At 47.6% G+C, this 21,422-nt stretch overlaps 1 protein-coding gene across 4 annotated transcripts in view; it reads left to right on the forward strand.

Annotated features, from left to right (window-relative positions):
- The window catches only part of CAPN13 (calpain 13), an 82,907-nt gene that overhangs the window by 32,037 nt on the left and 29,448 nt on the right, over window positions 1-21,422 (forward strand). For all 4 annotated transcript variants that reach the window (XM_045054725.1, XM_045054724.1, XM_045054722.1 and 1 more), the window contains 6 exons: window positions 4,758-4,894; window positions 10,050-10,224; window positions 11,162-11,236; window positions 15,813-15,898; window positions 19,548-19,622; window positions 20,661-20,806. In XM_045054725.1, coding sequence (XP_044910660.1) covers window positions 4,758-4,894; window positions 10,050-10,224; window positions 11,162-11,236; window positions 15,813-15,898; window positions 19,548-19,622; window positions 20,661-20,806 — 694 coding nt within the window. The remainder of the gene's footprint in view (window positions 1-4,757; window positions 4,895-10,049; window positions 10,225-11,161; window positions 11,237-15,812; window positions 15,899-19,547; window positions 19,623-20,660; window positions 20,807-21,422) is intronic.

A 21,422-nucleotide genomic window follows, 5' to 3' on the forward strand; every position in this document is an offset into this window, starting at 1 on the left:
GCCTTTCAATAAAATGTTATAGCTATGCTTCCACATTGGTGTCACACCCTTCTTGTTAAACGTATTCTCAAATATTTTACAATTTTGCAGCCAATGTGAATGAGATTTCCCCCTCATTTCATTTTTTTTAATGTTTATTCATTTTTGAGAGAGACAGAGACAGAGTGTGAACAGGGGAGGGACAGAGAGAGAGAGAGAGAGAGAGAGAGAGAGAGAGAGAGAGACAGAATCTGAAGCAGGCTCCAGGCTCTGAGCTGTCAGCACAGAGCCCAATGTGGGGCTTGAACTCCTGAACCGTGAGATCATGACCTAAGCCAGTCAGCCCACTCAATAGACTAAGCCACCCAGGCACCCCCCTCATTTCTATCTAGATGTTGCTGGTAAGAGGAAAGCCACTCCTTACTAAATACTAAGTTGTATCTAGCCACCTTACCAAATTCCTTAATTAGTTCCAATTTTTTTTTCTTTAGTAGAGTCTGGATTTTTTAGTTAATGAATATTCTCTGCAAATAAAGATAATTTTGTCACTACTTTTATTATTTATAGAACTTACTTTGCCCTTTGTCCTTGTCCCATTAGTTATAAGTTTGCAATTTTGAATAAGAGTGACAAGAATAAAGTCCTGCCTTTTCCTGGTTTTAGTGATGTTTTCTCCTGGTGTGCCATTGTTTTAATGCACTGTGGGATTCAATTTGCTAAAAATGTTATTAGAATTTTTGCATCTATATCACATGTAGAATCGGTTTTTAGTTGTTGTTTTTACCATGTTTGAGTTATGTTGGCTTTTTAAAATGAACCCACTGAGTTTTACATTATCTTGATCTGAAATAATTTGAACAATGGTTGTTAATCATGGATTATCTGATCTTTGAAAGTAAAATAGACAATAGTTAAAAGATCTGGAACCACTTCCTTTTTCAACATGATTTCTTTTACTCTTCCAATGTGTTCAACAGCTATTAAAATGCTTGTTTCTCTTATTTCTTCTGGGGTTAATCTTGAAATTTTTTTTGCCAGGAAAACCAACTATTACTTCTCTCAGACCAAATTTATTGCCCAAAATTTGCTTATGTGATTGTCTGAAAATTCACTTAATTTCTTCTAATCTATGGTTAAATCCACTTTATCAATCCCTGTGCTATGTTTTTGTTTTTCCTTTTCTTCATAATACAGGTTTTCTTAACCAAAGCAATCTGTTTATTGGTTTTTGAACAAATCAACCTTTGATTTTCATTATTCTGTTTTTCTTTTGGAGTTTTGTTTTCTATATAACTAATTTCAATTTATTTTTATTAAGTACTGTTTACTTTCTGTTAATTTTATTGTTTTTTGTTTTCTGAAACTGCACACTTTTCTGTCTTTTTTGTTTAATAATGAAAACTTTTAAAACCATAAATTTTTATATGAGATATTATCTATTTATAGGTTTTGATATAAAATGTCTTTTATTAATTTTAATGCAATGTACTTTTAGTTTTGATTAAGCTTTGGTTACAGTTTATATTCTATTTATTAAACTATGATCAGAGAATATTCATAAAATCTCTACATTTGGGGAAATTATTAAAATTTTATTCATGGCCAAATCTACAACAATTTTTGCAAATGCTTCATGGACATATGAGAAGAATATCCAGTGATCAGAGGTTTTACATATGGAGTCAAGATTTCTGATTTGCAGATTGTTGTGTCTGCAGTTAACTTTTTTTATCTTGACTTAACTTTTGTCTGCTTGATTTGTCAAATTCTAAAAGAGGTGAATTGAATTTCTTCCCCAAAGTTATACCTTGGAGTGTCCTTCTTATGTTTTCAGATGTTTTAGCTTTAGCCTTTTCCTGTTTTATTCTATGGTGCCCAAAGTTTTATGTTCTTGCTATCTGCTTGTTGGAATAAAGCTCACACAATATCACTCTTTATTGTGTTTAATGTGTTGAGCTTTGAATTCTTCTCTACCTGATGCTCATATTGCTAATTCAGCTTCCTGTTATTTACATTTTTCTGTTCTCTTTGTTCATCTGTTCCTTATCAATTTCACTTCCATATTTCTATAAATATACTTTTATAAAAGTATATTTTAAACTCCTTGCTCACCATTGTTTCTTTCACCCTTCATTTCCCCTTATCTTATTTCCCCTTGTTCTAATTTCATCCTCATTAGGTAGTAGTTCCTTGAATAATTTCCTCTGATCACATGAGTATTTTCACTTGCCCTTGCTTAAGAATGATATGTCAGTTGGGTTTGAGATTCTTGGATCACATTCCCTTTCCTCAAGAGTCTGTAAACATTATTTCTTTGTCTTACAGCTTCCAATGTTGCAGAAGAAAAATCCAGTGTCAATCTATGCTTTTGGCTTTGTATGCAATATGTTCTTTCAAGTTTATAAGAGGTACTTTCTCTCTCTCCTTGGTGTTCAGAAATTTCTCTGAAGTATGCCCAGATGTGTGCCTTTTTGAAACTAATCTTGGCTGGAATTCATTGAGCCCTTTCATTCTGAAGACTTTACTCCTTTTTCTGCTCAGCTAAATTTCCCTTCATTTTTTTCTGGGTGTCCTCCTTTACTTTGTATTCTCTTCCTAAAGTCCAACTAATTGCATACTAGGTCTTCTAACAAGTTCCCAGGTGATGCTCATCCTGGTGGTCCAAGGATCTGACTAAGGAGTGAGCTAGAAGATGCAAGGTTTACTGTCTGAGCTCACCTTAGACTGCCAGTGTTGGTAGTAACAGGTAGTTAGGAGAAACTGAGGCACAAGCAGGACACTCTTTGCCCTTCTGAATGGTGAGAAAGTTCCACAATTCTCCAGAAACAGCTAAGGTATTGACTTCTGTGCCTCTCTTCTTCTCACTCTGAGCTTGGCACTGCTTTCTGGAAAGAGCCCAGTGCCCAGGCAACATGGCTACTTTGCTCAAAATATTTCTGTCTTCCCTCTGAAACCTGGGTGTTGACAAAATGGCAACAGCATGCTTCTCGGAGGGTCCAGACACTATTCAGATGCCAGCCCTCCTCAAGTAGAGGTGAACCAGGAAATGCAGATTAGTGACCTCATTCTTGACCATTTGCATCCTTTCTGGGAACAATGATCTTATCTGGTGTTCCCTTTGTATAAGGAGAGCAAGTTTGGTCAGCATTACTCATGTGGGAATATTGGGGTGAAGGTGAATTCTAAGGGAGAACCAACCAGAGGAGCTCATTCAAGGCAGGACTCATTCCAGTCTACGCTGCACCAGGCACTATCCAAGGTGCTGAAAGAAGCTATTGAAAAATAGTTACTACTTTCAAAACTGATCTTACTTTCACAATATCATCAGATCCCAATCACAGCCCTATGAGGAAGTTCATACTTTACCACCACTTGACAGATAAGGAAACTGATACCCAGAGAATTCAGTGTCTTACCCAACATCTATTGCTCAGGTAACTAAAGGTAAAACCAGTATTCAAGCACAGTTCCACTAACTGGCCACTGTCTACTACATTTGCTATCCAGTTAAACCCCAAATCCACATCAGGCTCTTTTTCCAGTACCCCACTTCTAGCTTTCCTTGGTGTGACAAACATATTTCATGACCTTCCTCCTAGTAACACCCCTGTTGGCTTTTAACCTCACCTGTCTACACATTTTACTGCAGTAGGGACACAAATCCACAGCTGTGCCGGAACCAGCTTCAGTGCCCTGAGTTCACTAATGACCATGAAAACATCTTCTTTGCTTTGTCTCCACTGACATCTCTGTCTCAGTCTCCTCTACTGTGAAGTGCATCCTCAGCTGGATGAAACAGCCCAACATCTGGGACACCCAGATGTGGAAAAAGCGATGTGGATGGCTTCCCGTCACTGCCAAGCAGATGATAGATCACATCCACCCAGCTTTACTCTGAGCCCACCTGTCATAGGCTTGCCTTCATCAAGACTCAAGCCTGAAGCTGGAAGCCTTGCTGCTTATCCAGCACAGGGGAGACCAGCCAAGAAACTCCAAAAGGCTGGCTTTGTTATGAATTTTCCTCATTTGGTCATGTCCCCGGGTGAACCATTAAGAGTTGAACACTGAAGATTAAAGCAGTCTGTTTTGGAGAGAAACATCTGGTTCATTTGTGCTCTTAGCAGTAGCAGTGCTAGCCAGTTTGATTTCTGCTACTCTGATGGCAGGACATCCTCACATGAGCTGCGGAAGGCCAGAGCGAGGCTCTCACTGCTCAGTCCTCCAGAGCAATCTTCATCATTTGGCCTCTGGGCCTTTGCCCACACTGTCGTTGCCATCTGGGATGCCTTTCCTACCTCCTTGCCACCTGCTTAAATCCTGCCGCCTCCCTCAAGCCTTTAGCCCCTGGTAGGCTCTCCTGTCCCTCGTTACAATACTCTGTATCTACCATTCTCCTTGTTATTCAGCAAAGCAACTGTTCCCTGTGTTGCCCTTTTGTGCCCAAGATATACTTGGAGAGTCTCCTGTGTGTCTGAAGCTCATAAAGGACCCGCCAAAGTGAGGTCAGAGTTAGTAGCAAAGTCAAACAAAAACCCAAGTCTCTTTCCTCTCAGCATGTATTTTCTTTGACTCACTTGCCCTGTGACTCATCTGTCCAGTGAAGTCAACATGCCAGGCCCCTGTCCACTGACCTTGGCTGGGATTTTGTTCTGGATAGAGTTTGTTGTTATACTGGGGAGGTTATGTGGTGACAGTGGTTATTGTTTGGCATGGGTCAGGAGTCCTGGAGCTCCCTTCTGCCGCAGCTCTACTAAGGCATATATTCATCTCTCTTCTAGTTTTGGCAGTGTGGCCAGTGGGTTGAAGTGGTGGTTGATGATCGCCTGCCTATCCTCAACAGGGAATATCTCTTTGTGCATCCTCGCAACAACAACCAAGAGTTTTGGCCCTGCCTGCTGGAGAAAGCTTATGCCAAGTAAGGATGGCCCACCCCTCAGCACAGGGCCTCGATGCTGGCCTTACCTGCCCAGCTGCTTGTCCTGATGGATGCTCCACAGCAGCTGGCCCCAGGACTTTTAGCAGCTCTGCTGAATGCACATGATTCCCTGGGAGCATCAGAGCCTTTGCCACCTAGCTGGGCATCCTTCATAAACAATCACTGTACATAAGGCTCTGTTGGAGCCACGGGAGGAACCCAGAGGCACATAACAAGGAGTGGGCAGGGCAAGGCTGGACAGAGATATGTACTAACAAGACTATTATTTCAAGGGCTGGGATAAGAGCCCAAATAAAATATAATATCAGGTCAAAGTCTGATCAGAGGACAGAGAAAGAAAACAATCTTGACTTTCTGACTCATAGAGTGAGGCTTAGACTTTATAGAGGACATCGCATTGAGTGAGGCCTTGAAGGATGGGTAGAATTTCAGCAAGGATAAAGGGGATATGTTGGAAGTTATTCCCAACTATTGGAAGGATTTAAGCAAAGACCAAGGGGCAGGACAGTTTGAAATGAGGTGGGGCAGTTGGGGGCCTGGAATGGCCACTATGAGATTGTATCTGTGTAGGGGGACAGGGCAGGAATTGCTGTTTATTATATGGTCCAAGAACCATAATTCAAATACTACCTTCTGGTGTTAACAAGCTCAATGACTTATAAACACCCCAATTCATACATTTTATTTAGCCTCTTTGAGTTGCATCTATTCAGACAATGTTTATTAGGCATTTAACCATAGGCCAGGCACTGTGCTTGGAACTAGGATAAAGACTCTGAGGCTGGCTTCAATAGGTGTGAGCAAAACTGTATGTTGTGTGGAAGATGTCACTGTCATAGAGACCTACACAGGTGAGGGACACATCAGAGCTAGAAATCAATGCTAGGGGACAAAAGGACCATCACTTTCAGGAGCAAATGATTTACTGGAGTGTCATAGAATCAGGTTCCCCAAAGATCACCATGACCCACCGCGTTTTACAGATTGGGAAGCCAAAATTCCAAATAGTGATGTGATGGTAGTCACTAGATGGAATCTGCTGGGGTTTTCAGTTATTTGACCCAGGCACATCAGTTAGGAAGACTGAAGACCCTGCTGAGTTCAGTCCTATGCCATGAGGATGCCAACAACCCCACAGACCACCCCAGTCTCTACCCTTCTGGAGGTTACAATTTGAACAGCCATGCATCTCAAGAGGTTTTTTTTTTTTTTTTTTTGTCAAGCCTACTTGTGAAAAACTAAAGCTGTTGCTCATTTCCAGTGTCAAGAAGAGCTGTTCATTAGCATTTGAGAATGAATCCGAGATAACAGCCAAGGTTGTTGAACCAATCCATATGTTTGGGGAGGTTAATTTGCTTCTAAGTGACTTACGCAAACACTGCCATTTCTTTCCACTGTGGATTCAGCCCTCCCCACTTCAGGGCTTTGCTTTTCCCTTATGTGAAAAGGGGAGCATGCCAGTTCACTTGGAGAATTAGAAACCTTGTGGAATGAAATGATGACTTTGACCCCATTTTGTTAACAGTCAACCTAAAGCAATCATTCAGCTTGAAAAGAAAATGGGAAAGTGGACCCAGAATCCACATTCTACTGCCTAAAGAAATCTAGTGAGGATAAAATGTTTCAAACTAGTAAGCTGTTTAAAAGCTTTCCCCTCCAACCAAAGAAGGAAATCATAGAATGCAGGAGCGAGCACAATAGAATTTGAGCTATCCAAGCTGGAGGAGACCTCTGTCAGTCTCGAGCCCTACCTCCTTCTTTGAAAGATGAGGAAACTGAGGCTCAGAACACTGAAATGAGCAGCCCAAGGTCAAGTGTTCCCCTTGTTGTGTGCTTTTCCATCATCCCCTGAGGCTGTCAGTTCTATAGGAAAAAGATTTGTCTCTTTGCTTCTTTGGGACTCAGTGTCTGGCACACAATTACCACAGCACAAACATGGAGAACGCATTCGTCCAGATGGAGATGACCCTCCTTCCCTCCCCCGCCAAGAATGTAGGCCAGTGAACACATGCATTCTAAACTTTCAACTCTCCTTGCAACTGGGGAGTCTGGAAACGAATCGGTTGAGTCAGATCTATGTTGGCAAGGTTTTGTCCCCAGAAGTCATAAAATAGGAGATTGCGGGACAAGATCTGATAGGCTGCATATCATCCTGTATGGAATCTTGGCAATTAAGAGTCACAGCATCTCAGCATCCTTTCTGGTTCTGATTTAGATGTCTAAATTCATCCCTCTTTCCTAGCATTGTTGGGCAGATAGACATTTCCCCCAAATGAAGCTGAAGCACAGAGACGAGAACAAGACGCTCTCAGAATTCCTGGGCTCAGGTGACAAGGTGTAATGACAGGTGTGGTGAACACAGTTCTATCTTTCTTCCCTTTCTGTTTCCTGTCAGCAAAGGGGGCTAAGAATAGTTGCCATGTTTCTGAAGCATCAGCAGTCTTCGTGGTGAGCTCATGTTTGTGAAGCAGAGAGATAACTCCTTGTCAAAATACCCAGCTTCTGCTGAGACAGGCTTTGTGGACATCGTGGAGAGACAGTGAGAGAGGGGCAGCTGGCCTCCCCATGCATTGAGTATCTCTGTGGCAACTGTAGGTTGTTGTAAGCATAAGGTATCAGAGGAGGCCCATAGACACCAAAGCAGTGGGCCAATGTATCAGGACAGGGCCTGGGCTGCTTTTCTGGAATGGCTCTGATGCAGCCTGTTTAAAGCCAGAGAGGGCTCTTGAGGGCATCTAGATGGGGCTGTTGCAGTGTGGGAGGTCACACTGGTGGGTTCTAGAATGGGCGCCAGAACCCCAATCTTTGTGAACTTCCAGTACCTTCAGCAAAGCCCCTCCTAATCTAGGACCCAGAGCCAGAATACCTGTGGGGAATCAAGAGTCAGGCATTCAGCCCCAACTAGGCATGACCCTTTGATAATGGTCATTGAATTTGACTTTGAATTGAATAAGGTTATTGAATAAGACTTTGAATTTGACTAAGTAAATACCCCAGAGATAAGAGTCTAGGGAGATAGGAAGATAAGATTAAGAACCAGTTTTAACAAGTTGAGATCAATCTGTCACATGGCAGTTTCTGTAGAAGGGCCCTTCTGTGTATCCAGAGCTTTCTTTTATAAAAAGACTCTTTTAAGCCCTCCGTGGCATTTGTGCCTGGGACGTTGTCCTGCTTTGACTGGCTACTTGACATGTATTTGCTGAAGCGAACTTATGTGAATTCTGAGTGACGCCCAGTGGCAGAGGTGGAGATATAGTGAGATAAGAGGGTCTGGAGGACCCCACAAGCCTACCCAGTCAACCTTACTGTTTCCAAGTGAAGGATCAGGAAGGGAAGGCTGAAGGCCCCCTGGAGGGGCAGCAGGGAAGATCTCAGACCCAGACCCCCTCCCTGATTCACAGGACAAGAAAGAAAGCCATGGTCAGAAATTCCCCACATTGCCACCAGCTTGTGAGGGTCTTGGCCTTGGCTTATCCCTCCAGGGACAGAAGAGAAGGTCTCTGGTGAGAAGGCTGAGTGACAGGGGCAGTGGTGAGGAAGTCTTCCACTGGGCAGCTCTGAGACCAGAAGGCAGGGTCTTCTCCCCACTCCCTGCCTGGCCTCAGCTCCATGTCCTTTGTGGGTTTGCATTGCCTGTATTTTAGGGTTCCCTGGGAGCCTTTTCGGTTGACCCCATTGACAGGAACTTGAGTTCTCAAAACAATTCTGCCCTTGTCTGGCCTGCTTCAGTGGTCCATCTAGCCTCTCTTCCAGGAGCACCATCGCTGGCTCCCTTCCACCATGCTTTTTTGGCTCGGGGATTCTTCCTCCCTGGAATGCCCATCCCACTGTCCTTACCTGGATAAACTCAGAGGTGTGCTCCTCCCCGAGCTCTCCCTGGGCCCTCAGGCATTTCTTCTCTGTTCCAAGATGATCCACTCCCTCTCATAGCAAACAGAACCCCAAGGGCAGAAAGTAGACATTCTAAGGAAAATGTCCCCATGGCAGAGGGCTGTTGCAAAGAAGTAACAGTTGTGGAGGTAGAAGCAGAGTGAGGGTGGCCATGCTGAGCGAGGGTGGCCTTGCTGTGCCTGATAGTGATGTAACAAGCATGCACTCTGCAAGCCAGATACTTTCTGCATGTCATCCATGCAAGAACTGGCAGAAGGGGCACAGTAGCCCATCGAGGCAGGGACTGTTACATGCCCACTCCCCAACTGAGCAAGGGGAGCCTTAGAAAGTCTCAGCTTCATGCCCAGGATTGAGAGCTCATGAGAGGGGAAGCCAGGAGTTGAACCTGAGTGGTTTGGCTCTTGAATTTGGAATCTGTCGGCCTCTCTAGTGAGTGACTGGGGCTACTCAGGTTTGGGGGATAATGGGGAGGAAGTGAAATGAGGTGATAACCCTGGGCAGGGGCAGAAACCCCACACAAGAGTGGGAAGAAGTGCTTTACAGAACATGTACGAGGGTTCCAGGTGGCTAGCTTTGAAGTCATGTTGTGTAGGACTTGTCCTCGCCTGTGTTACCTTCAGTCAAGTTGACTAACATCCCTGATGATCCTGGGATGAGTGGGTTAGTCCTGAGAGTAGGAATTCTGGACCATGCTTCACACTACATGAGAACAGAGGCTGCATGTGGCCACAGCAGGCATCAGGGTCATTGGCTGAGCTCTTGGAGGGCAGGGACAGGGGGTTGCCCATCTTTGAACAGCCTGTGCCTAGCACAGTATCCCTCACATGAGTACTTACCACTATCATTAAACTGAACAGGAAACAGTGGACATTCATCACCAGAATATCCAGTGTTTATTGAGGGCTTGCCACATGCCAGGTTAAATAACTTGTCCAAGGTTAAGCGGTTAAATATAAGGAGAGGTTGGGATTCAGCCCCTGCCCTGTGGCTCCAGCACCTGCACTTCTGACCTCTGCACAATACTGCTGCTTGTGAGGCCGCCCAGCCACAGCTGAGCAGGGGAAGGACAGTGGCGCTTTGCTGGAAACGCCATCGTCGTGAATGGAAGGCAGGTGGCCCTAGTGCAGGTGCAGATCAGGCATTCCTTCTCTGGGCAATATGCAGATGTCAGGTGGGCAACCTCCCTGCCTGGCGCATCTCACCAAAGTCGCCACAGGGGCAGTTGTGACTTTCCCCCTCCCAGGTTTCATGGGTCCTATCTCAACCTGCACTACGGCTTCCTTCCTGATGCCCTGGTGGACCTCACAGGAGGCGTGGTCACCGGCATCGACCTGCACTCCTTTCCTTCTGACCTGGTGATGATACTGAAGACAGCAGCCAAGGCAGGCTCCCTGGTGACCTGCGGCACCCCGGCCTCGGTGAGTAGACTCCCAACACTGGGTGGAGCCCTTCCTCACCCAGGAATGTCCAGCCACAAACCCATTCAGGTAGTCAGGGGCATGGCCAAGCAGACGTCACAGAGCATGGAGACCATCCTTCACTGAGGCCACCTGATTGAATCCTCACAGCAGCCTTCCCTCTGGGAGAGGGGTTGCAGAATTCACTTACAGAAGAGGAAAATGGGCTCAGAGAAGCCAAGTAAAACACTCACCATCACACAGCCAGCAAGTGGCTGATCAGGGTTCAGATGCTGCTGCCTGACTCCAAAGCCTTTACCTAGTGCTTTCATGTGAGCAGTGGGGTCTGGAGTGACTGGGCCACTCTTTGATTCTCACCGGCTCCAAAGACAGCATCCCAAGGTCAGTGTGTCCCATTTTGAAAAGCTTGGATGATCCTCCAAATTATTTCGGAGTCTATTCTGAGACAGCCAGCCCCCTATCCGTGAGGATGTTTTCTTCACCCTGTAAACTCGTGAGCTTTGAGTCACACACCCCCAATCTGAAATGCCACCTGAAAACTAATATGCATTTTGCACCCCAGTTAGTTACTCATGGCACGGGGGTGGTGGGTATTCCCGACTCCCTCAGAATGCCCCACTGACGTGTTTTGTGCTGTGTGTCATTGGTGACCAGTGACTGGAGGAGCACACAGTCCAGGTCAGCCTCGGGACTCAGTGGGGTTCTGTCAGTAATGGGGCAGTCCGCTGAGGTACGAAATGCTTGGGGCCTCAACCACCCAGCAGCCTTCAAACTCTGCCTCTCTAGAAAAGAGTTCCAAGAACATATGCCGTTCCAGTGTGAGTCAGTGGGATGCTTTTCATCCCACCACAGCTTAGCTGCTGATTGAATTGTGCTTTTCTATTTTTCTGAAGAGCCTGTGAATGCTTAATGCTTGGTCTGCTTTCGTCCTTTAAAGCCAACAGGTGAGGCCAGGAGAATGGAAGACGGCCTGGTGAGTCAGCATGCCTACACAGTGACCGGAGCCGAGCGGGTAAGGCTTCCGGGGGTTGAGCCCTATTTTCTTGCTCCTCTAAGCAGGGGTCAGCATCACATGCCTTCAGCAAGCTCAATGTGGACGGCCTCGAATATTCCTTCTATTCATCCAGAAACTCTGGTGCCCGGCATCTTTATCCCCAGATGCCTGCTAGCGATCTTGCCATTCTTGACCTGATCTCAGGCAGGCTGAGTGTCTAGCTAGACTGGGATTAGCCCCAAAAGAAAACAGAATGAGCCACCCAATTGCCTGGGGCAAGTTTTGCTCTGAAAGGGTTTTATTTGTTATGTGTCGACTAAACTGCTACCACAAAGACACTCCAAAATACAGGGGCTCAAACAAGGTTCATTTCTCTCTGAGGTAAGCAGGCAAACCCAGAGCTGACAGGTGGCTCTGTCATCTGCAACATGGGGCCTCTACCCGTGAGCCCAGGGCAGCTGCTCCAAGTCCCTCCTCTCCCAGCCAGGGAAGAGACCAGGGGACAGTTATACATCCATAGAGAAGCACGCATCACAGAACACACACACACACACACACACACACACACACACACACACCATTTCCTCTCAGATCCCATTAGTCTGAAATCAACCAAGTGCCACACTGAGGCCCAAGGGAGTCTGGGAAACATACTCTCTAGCTAGGCCACCATATGCCCAGCTAGACTTTATTCCCATGGAAAAGGGGGAGGCAGAGGAGGAGGACAGTTCTTCCCATTGATGCAGAAACTGACTTTAGGTGGACGAAAGTATATGTGATTACTGTGTGCAGTATCATTTGGTCTGGAAAACATTGCTAAAGTCCAGCCTCCTCCATCCATAATTGAGAAGCTGAGGCCTGTGAGGGGAAGGTCAGGGTTAACACAGCTACTTGAAATGGCTGGGCCTAGACACCATGTCTCCTCAGTTCCTCTGTGCTTATCACACAGCTGTGTGGTTTCCCACACACAGTGATTTCCCACACACGTTCCCCAGTCCTCTCTATTTCCCACAACTCATGGGGTCTGATGATGTCCTCTGGGCCCTGAGAGACAGTGTTCCAAGCTCCAGGGTACATTTTTCACAGGTATTTATGAGCCATAAAACGTATGGTGTCAGGTTCTATTTCTGGCATGCTTTCTTACATTTGCCTTCCTTCTCCCTATATCCGTCCACCTCCTGTCCAGGGACCTAAGGTCAGTTGATTCATCGTTTTGTGTTTTGGCAAGTGTTCCACAAAACAAAGATAGTATCTTCTGCCTTACGCTCTTCTCCTTAAGGAGATCCATCACAAAATGCTTCTTCTGCACAGCACCTGGGAGACAGTAGGTACCTAATAAATGCTCATTGGATTAATGGATGAGTACACTTGCATGACTGAATGAATGCATCTGTCTTTGGCCTGTGAAGATGATGTCACTGAACCTCCGCCTCCATCATAGAATGTATACGAGGAGCTCAAAATACATTTCTTCCCACAAACAAAGAGGAGGTTGTCCTGATTAACCCTGGCCAGAAGAGATCCTAGACACAGCAGCCCCAGACTCTCCTCCCCTGAATTCTCTCAAGGCCGTCTCAGAATTCTCAGTGGGGACGGCCAGTACCATCATCACTCCAGGCCATACAGACACTCTGCTTCCCACGACTCCCTGTCCCAGGTGTGGAAAGTCTAGGCTACGGGTAGCAAATCGGTTTTCTTGTGTGCCAACCTGGATCCATTGGCAGTGCTGCTTGGATTATGTGTGAACAAGACTGTGGCACTGCTTCCAGATTTAGTGGAAAAGCTGTGATTGAAGAATGATATCGGTGCTGGGCATGGAATGAAGGAGCCATGGTACCTGCGTGCTGTCTCTGCCACTCCTGGAAAAGGCCATTTATACATGGAGACAGTCTTTGTTTCTCCTCTGAACACGGGGGAGAAGGGACTTGTGAATTAAGAGGTCCAGATGGCTGTGGAACGTGTGTCCCCGCAGAGCTGGGCATGGGATAAAAGTGACTGCCAGGTTATAGAGTGACCATGTGAACACCTAGGGCTAAGCCCATACAGGTGAATACGGGAATCAGGGTTTGGGCTCCTGATGGTTCTGTTCATAGCCTGAATGTTGGCTCTCCCACAGCACATACTAGGAGTTGTTCTTATAACACAGTGAGTGGTCTAAACAGGACACCTCCCCTTTAGTGTTGGCCATCAAACTGTTTGTCCTGGATGGTCCATCCCCCCTGCCCCTCCCACCCCTCCTGCTACTCAGGGTCTGCTAACACCTCCTAGCATGTGCTGTAAGGAGTCCAGCCTGGTGAGATCCTCTGTGAAAGCAGTTTTCCAAATACCCTTGGGAAATGCTGCTCACTATATCCCCTTCTTGGAGATTCCCAGTGGATATTAGCATGTTAAAGGCTCTAAGAAGGCCAGTACTGACAATACAGGGACAGCTTGGTCTTAATCTACCATTAATCATGAAACCACTTCTCAGAAGAATTATTAACAGCTTGCAGAACTAGCATTTAATAGAATACACATGAGGCAATATTATCCTACACTAGATAACGCGGGTCACCTCTCACCCAGGGATACCCTTTCTGAGGGAACTGACCAGGGCCAGGGGTATAGTGAGTAGCCAGGAGAGTGAAACAAGTGCTCATTCTCAGAGGTAGTCGTGATCTTGGCCTTGAGTGTGACTCCCGAGCCTCCCTGCCAAGGCCCAGGAACTTGACTTGGTTAAAGATTTCTCCTCCAGAAAGAGGAGGTGACAACTGACCACGAGTGCTAAGATTAAACCAGCCCATAAATGCAGTGTGTTTTTTAATCTGCTCATCCTCCTCCGGGCGGGACACAGGAAGATAAATGAGATTGGCATATTTTATTATGCACCTAGCTCTGCGCTGCCTCCCCTGGGCAAGGGGGTGAGTGTTTATCTGCATGCCTCATTTAGCCCTGCTTACGGCTCCTTCCACTCACTGGCCGTTCGTCTCCCCTGTGCCCAACTGAGCCCCGACTATGTTAGGCACTGAGGGTGGCTCATTAAGCTTTCTGGGCCACCGGGCAACCATTTTTCATGCCCTTGCTCCATCAGGCACTGCCAGTTAATAAATCGACTGTGTGTGCAAAGCCTGGAGTGCCTAGGGGTGGGACAGAGAGGGGTGGGAAACCCGAGCAGGTGCCAGGAGCCTCTCCTCTCCCATGTGGCATTAAAAGCCAAAGCACCTTCCCCTACGGCGCCAGCCAGATAGAAGTGGATGGAAAAGAACCTTCTCCAAGCCAAGTTCTTTGGCCCTTGTCTCACTGCGTTGCTCCTTCATGGCACTGCCCTGTTGGTGATGACATGGGCCATGGCCAGGTGACCCAGGGGTGAGATGAGAGGTCAGGGTTGTGGCCCCACCAGAGAGTGAGCTGGCCCTGGATTGCTGAAGCCGTTATCTGCTCCCATCTCCAAATCAGGAGCCTGGGCTTAGGAGACTGACAGTGGCTGGAGTGAGAATTCTTCTGCCACTTACTCTGTGGCCTGGGGAAAGTTGCTTAACCTCTCTGGTGTTCCGTTTCTTCCTGTGCAAGACGAGGGTTCCATAAACATCCACTGCGGGGGTGGGGGTGAGGGGTGAAGGATGTAATGCTCTCAGCCCGCACCTGGCTCCCAGCCCGGCTTCACACGCAGATTTCTTTTCCATATGGTGACCCTGCACTCTGGCTTTGTCCGCTGCCTCTGACCTGGAACCACTGAGCAAGTGAGGCCCTTCTCTCACCCCTGCAGGCCTTGGCCTCCACAGACGACCTTAGCACAGATCAGTGTCATGCCTACAACAGCACCATGCTTTAATTCCCCCCACCAGGCCAAAGGCTTCTGGATCTGGGAATGTAGGTTCAAAGGGTTGCGACTGTTCCGTTGTAACTTGTCAATGATCCTGCCCTCTGGCCTCCGTGGCCCGAAGAAGCACGTGTGCTGGCCTCCATATCTGGGAGCTGGTGACCATGAGGTGCCTGGGGAAGGAAGAGAAGTTCAGCCCATCGAGGTGCCGGCAGAGGCCGGGTGATGGGGGCCTGGGGCAGTGCCAGGGTGCAGGTTGAGAAGAGCTATGAGGGGCTCTCCTGCCCCCCAGGCCATCCCGCTCCTGCTCGGTCTGCCGCCTCCACATCGTCGCTCAGGACCACACCATGGAGACCCCGGCACAGCTGCCTGTGGGCCGCAGGCAGAGAAACAGCCCTGTCTGTCGAATGGAGAGACCGGTGGGGACGGGACTTGCAGGAGGCTGGGGACCCATCAGGTTGTCCCCTCTGTAGCACCACACGCTGTTGATCTGCTCTGACATCTCAGCCCACATTCCAGGAGGCACCGATACGGGATGATGAAGCTGTGCCCACCCTTTGAGGTGCTGAGCAGAGAGAGGGGCCGTTTCCTCCTCCCTCATTCCCACCTCACACAGGCAGCAGAGACACATTGATTTTTTTTTTTCCTTTCAATTTTTTTTTTTTTCTGGCTGCAGCCAAATGAGGTCAGAAGTTAAATTAGTCCTTGGAGGTAAAAAGCAGCTGCATTCATATCCCCTCTTTCTGCTGACTTTTGCTGGAGAGCCCTGAGAGTTTCTTTTTCTGTTCTTTGCAGATTCAGTACCGGGGGAGCTGGGAGGATCTTATCCGCCTGTGGAACCCCTGGGGCAACACGGAATGGAGAGGGCGCTGGGCAGACAGGTATGGCTTCTGAAACCCTGTCTCTACCCTTCCTGAAGACCTGGGATGCAGGGAACACCCCGCCCCCAGAGGGTGGCCTCTGTCTCCCCTGTTGTTGATCTCACTGCAGGACTGTCCGGTTCACACCGGTGTGTGGCTGTGGGCCCAACTCATATTCCCATGATGCCATTCACCAGGCATCTATTAGACACCGAGTGTGTGCTCTCTGCACGAAGTGCACTATGTACTGTGGGATATGTACAGACGACAAGACCCAGTATCTATCCCCCAGAAGGTTACAGTCCAGCGCCGTGAACCCACATACCCAGAATGAGGGTTTGTTTGTTTGTTTGTTTGTTTGTTTGTTTGTTTTTGAGGGTTGGGGAGGGAGTAGGAAAGAAGCCAAGTTCTATCGGCAGAGAGAGATGGAGAGGAGGAGCCTCATTCCATAAAGGGATCCCATGTGATTCTGATCCTGATGACACCGTGAGGAAAAGACTTCATTTTGGGGGGCAGTTGGGGAGCTGAGCCAAAGATCTGGCCACCTGGGTTGTCCATCCTCCCTACTGATCTGGACTCCCACTTGATGTGTGGACTCAATCTTGCTCATAAAAGTGAATGGAGGTAAGTGTCAGATGCCCGTTGGCCATGTTGCAGGCAGCTACTCTCTTGACCTGGCTGGCCAGTGGGGACCAGCTCTGTAGCCAGTGGTTCCCTGGAGCGAGGCTAGCATTTCTCAGCTGCCAAGAAGACTGATCCCTGGTCCCCACCCCCTTGCCGATTAAGAATGAGATGGCCAGTGATAGGTCACTCAGTGACAGGTTACCTGCTCCCCCGGCAGCCAGCAAGGGGCGAGGGGAGGGGAGGTGGTGGGAAAGAGAGGAAGACTTGAAAGGAAATGCAAAGCGTTCAAACAGGTGAACAGGACCCAACGAGCAGTAAAAACCAATACAGTGAGAAGTGCGTTCTGGAAGGCAAACACAGAGTTGGCCAGTGTCCCTGTCCTGCTTATTGGCTGCCCAGAACCTGGCATGACGCCACAGGCTGGTCTGTGGCAAGGGCCACTCTGATCCTCTTTGAGCCCCAACAGCTGGCGTGTGCCAGCTCACATGGGCACTTGGCAAACATAAGATCAATGTCCATTGGGGTGGGGGGGCAGGCGGAAGGGAGGGAATAAGCAACATGGATTCATAGAAGGAACCTGGTGGGTCTCAGATGCCCCCTGGAGAACGGGCTGCTGAATCCCCTCAGCAGAAGGGGGATGAACTTGCAACAGCAGGAACCACTGGAGAGCGTTGTGTTTTTATTTAACCCTCTGCTCCCCTTTCTCCTTTTATCTTGCCTTTATTCATTCCTCTTTCCCTGGGGTAGCCTCCCTCCTCCCCCAGGGTAAATCTTAACCTCTGGCCTTTGCCAGTTCTTCTCAGTCATTACCCCAAGTTGCCAATATGGCCCAGGGGTGTTGTGACTGGCAGAATCCCTGATTCCAGGTTGGCTGTTGGGGTTAGAGTGAAGGAAGGGCACACGTCAATGACACATGTGCCTTGCATAGGAGAAGAGGCAACAGATTTAACTGAGTTGATAATTTGCTCACATCCCCTATGCTAAATATCTCATGAGCAGTGTAGGCAGCAAGGGGCACCAGAGATTAGGGAAGAGAAGCTTCCCATGGGTTGGTATGTTCAGGGCAATCTTCACAGAGTCGAACTTGAACTCAAGCAGAAAAAAAAAAAAAGCATGACTCACCTGGGAAGAGGTCACCAGGAAGGTGGGGGGAAGTATAGACCTTGTGCTGAGCTGGGATCACTTACAGTGTGTTCTTTGGGGCGAGCAAACTGGCCTGCAGCAGCAGAACCTGGAAAAGAAATGCTGGGGGCTGGGGCCAGAGAGCCCAATGTCACCTCATAAATTTGGATTTACACCCTACAGGCATAGGATTTGTGAAGGCCCTTCGACAGGGGAGTCGTGTACAGAGCAGGGAACGGGAGCACACCTGGCCACACTAACTCTGAAGGATCACACACCGGCTGCGTTTAGGCTCACCATCTCCCACCAGAAACGGGGCCAAGTCTCCATGCAGGTGGTCGATTTCCCCCCTACTTTTTAAGGAGTGAAAATGGATAGAAGGAGCCGGATGGTCCAATCTCCGCCATAATTGAAATTTCAGACGCACACACTTAAAGGCAAACTTGCGTGAATCGATAGCATATTGATTTACACTACATTTATTTTTCCTTACACACTGCAGAAAATGAAATTATCACTTAATTATAAAATTGCCATTTTACAATAACACATCTGACTGGCTCGGCCTGAAAGCCCGAAGTCTGAGTGGTGGTCCCTGCCTTGCTTTTCCAGCACAGAGCTGACCCAGGCCCTCGGTACAAGCCACTCCTAGAGATAAATTCATTGCATGTTTGTGCCTCTGGGGCCTGTTGCTTATGCGCATGTCTCTGCCACTAGGAGGGGGCTGAGGGAGTGACAGCTGCTCCCTTCTGCCTGTGAGGGCCTCCTCCTTCACAGACCCCAGGACTAGCTTCTGGAAAACATGATCCCGATGAACTGGACAACTATATAAATTAAGCAAGCAGAGAACTGCTGCATGCCTGTTTGCCAAGGCCTGTGCCAGCCCCTGTGATCAGGTAATGGTGAGAGATGCTCATTGAGCTCCTGGAACTCGGAGTCTAGTGAGGGACAGCGAGAAATCCACAAGCACTAGAAGCATAGGGCACTAAGTCCTGAGACAGGAATGGTACAGGGTGCCGTGTGTGTCCCAAGGAGGGACACTGACTCTGGAGGTGAAGTGGGGACACCACAGGGAAACAGTCAAGGTTTCCCAGCAGAGATACCTTTTAGGAGGAAAGAGGAATAACATTGGGTTAAAGGACTGAAAGGAGGAAGAGTCTCCTGGGTAGAGGGAGCCTCATGGCAAAGGCCAGGGTGGGGGCAGGACAGGTATTACTAAGGAGATGAGGACAATTGTGATCTAAGGGTAGAATTCAAGTGTGGGGTGTGTGGGGAAGTAGGGAGCTGCTCAGGTAGGGCTGGAGAGGTAGGCAGAGGCCAAGGTTCTGATGTGGGAGCTTTAACTTCATCCCGAGAAGAAAAGGTATTTTAAGCAGGGAGATGGCAGAATCTGATTTCTCTTCTAGAAAGATTCTTTTTGATGGCAGAATGGAGAGGGAGGTGGGAAGTCCAAGAAGGAGATGAGGCTTCCTGAACTAGGAGGGCAGCAGGAAGGAGGGAAGTAAGTGGATAGTTTTGAGAGGGGTTTCAGAGGTAGAATCCTACATCATTGCTATCTAGTGATTGTTTGGATGTCAGGGGGCACGAGGGAGTGGCTTCTTGAGTTTTCACTTGAGCAATGGGAGGAGACAGAGGACTGGTGCGGTTTGGGGTAGGTTGATTTCCAGACCACTATGGGCTCTGGTGGAGATATGGCGTGGCCCCTAGCATGTATCCATCTAACGCTCAGGAAAGAGGATCATGCTGGGGACAATTTGGGAGCCACCAGCCTACAGAGAATGACCGAATCCTGTCACTAGGTAGAATGACCCCCTCCACCTGCACCCCCAGAAAGAATGAGGGACAGGACTTCTGCTGGGGCATGTTTTGCCGAGGTGAAATGCTTTGGGAGATCTCACCCTGTGGTCTGTCTCTGTGTGCCCAGGTCGCCAGAATGGCAGGAAACCCACCACCAATGGAGAAGACTGCTGTATGAGAATAAGGATGATGGCGAGTTTTGGTATTTTTTTTTAAAGTTACATTTTAAAACTTTAACTATTGCACACACCCTCAATCCCTCCCCCTTTCCCTACACTTTTGTGAGACTAGAGATTAGCTTTGTAGAGACCTCTATGTAGAAGGAGACTGTTTTTTCCACCAAGACATGAAAGCTTTGGATGGGAAATTATTTGTGTGCTTTCTCTTTGCATGAAAGGTATTTCAGTCTGAAATATCAGAACTTCCAGGAAATGTTAATGGCAAAAGGGAATACTGACACCAAACCTTTGAAATCAACAGTTTCCTGAAGACCAGGATGCCTGGTTATCATGCCTGTATCTTCTACGCCATCCCATTAGGACCTACAGTCTCACCCTGGGGTTCCAGAGTCTTCCAAAAGAGCAATTCAGTATTAATCTCCCAGCCCTGACTCTAGAGTTCTGAGTGAGACATCCGTATCCTCGCCCAGCAGCTATGCAGGACTAGATGTTTTTAAAAACCCATTCTCTGCCATGTGTTCACATCTTAAAGGATAATACGGACATTTCCTGAGAGGTTTGTGGTTTACTTAATAACACATTTAAATAAAATTTAGCATGTGTGAAGAGGAGACTGGGTCTAAGTTATTAAGAAGCAGAGAGACAAATGTCAATTAGAAAGGAAAAAATATTTCCAATATCTCCACTGCAATCACAGTACAAGATGGGGTTTTAGGTATTGAACCCATTTTATTCTGATTCAGCAATGAATTTGGCAAAGGAACCAAGGGAAAGGCGTTTCTTAACAGTGTATAGGACCCAGAGCAGAGAGAGACAAGAGCCATCCTTCTGGCCATGAGAGAGACATGTAGAACACAGAAATTTTATTCTGTCGTATTCTCTCAACCCCTGGAGGGAACAGAAATGTACTTGATAGTGAATGAGCCAGAATGAGGCCCTTGTCTTGGGGTAGGACACTGGTAAGTCCATGGAGACTAGAATTGACAAAGGTACAGTGGGGAGATGGGAACCCCCACCCTAGGGACAAAACCAGTGAAATGATGTGTATCTGTTTATAACAGGATGTCATGTCAAGATTTCCAAGACAACTTTTCCTGCCTATACATATGTAACCAATTTCCAGTCAGTCTAAACCATGGAAACATGCCTCCTGAAAGATGGTCCCAAATGATGTTTAAGAACCATGCAGCTCCAGGAAACACCACAGGTAGTGATGACATTGGTAATGATTCTGCCAGATGGAAGTTTCCAGCCCTAGCCCAGTCCTGGCTTCAAGTCTCAGTGGCTTTTGATTCTGGACCATCAGCCTGAACTTGAAAGGAGAGGAATCTGTCAGCCTAAAGGGACAGCTGTGTTTCTCCAAGGGAAACAGTTGCTGGGTGGGCTGGGTGGGAGAATCTCAAGTGTGCCTCCCCTGCCCTGTCACGCTCTCCCACTGTCCTGCTGACTTCCACCCACCTCCCAGAAAGACAGGCTGACCGCTCTTCAGTGGTGGGGAGCTGTGGAAACAACACTAGACAAAAGTCGGGGCCTGGGTTAAACCATCACTTTGCCCCATCCAGACATAAAGGAGAATATTCCTGTCCCATGCTGGTTGGTACATCCTGTAACAGCATACTGAGATCTCAGAGGTGGGCACCTCTGAACCTGTCTTTGGGCTCCCCTGAGGTAAATCTTAAGTGTGACCTTGGGAGGGTCACATATTCTCGCTGCACCTCCTGCTCCCCATTTGTGACACAGATGAGTGAAATAGCTCCCTATGAACGTGAACCTGAGCGTGCTTACACATCATCCATAGGAGAAGCTACACAAACAAGTTTGCA

The sequence above is a fragment of the Felis catus genome, chromosome A3 (genome assembly GCF_018350175.1).
Source record: "Felis catus isolate Fca126 chromosome A3, F.catus_Fca126_mat1.0, whole genome shotgun sequence".
Classification (NCBI taxonomy): domain Eukaryota; kingdom Metazoa; phylum Chordata; class Mammalia; order Carnivora; family Felidae; genus Felis; species Felis catus.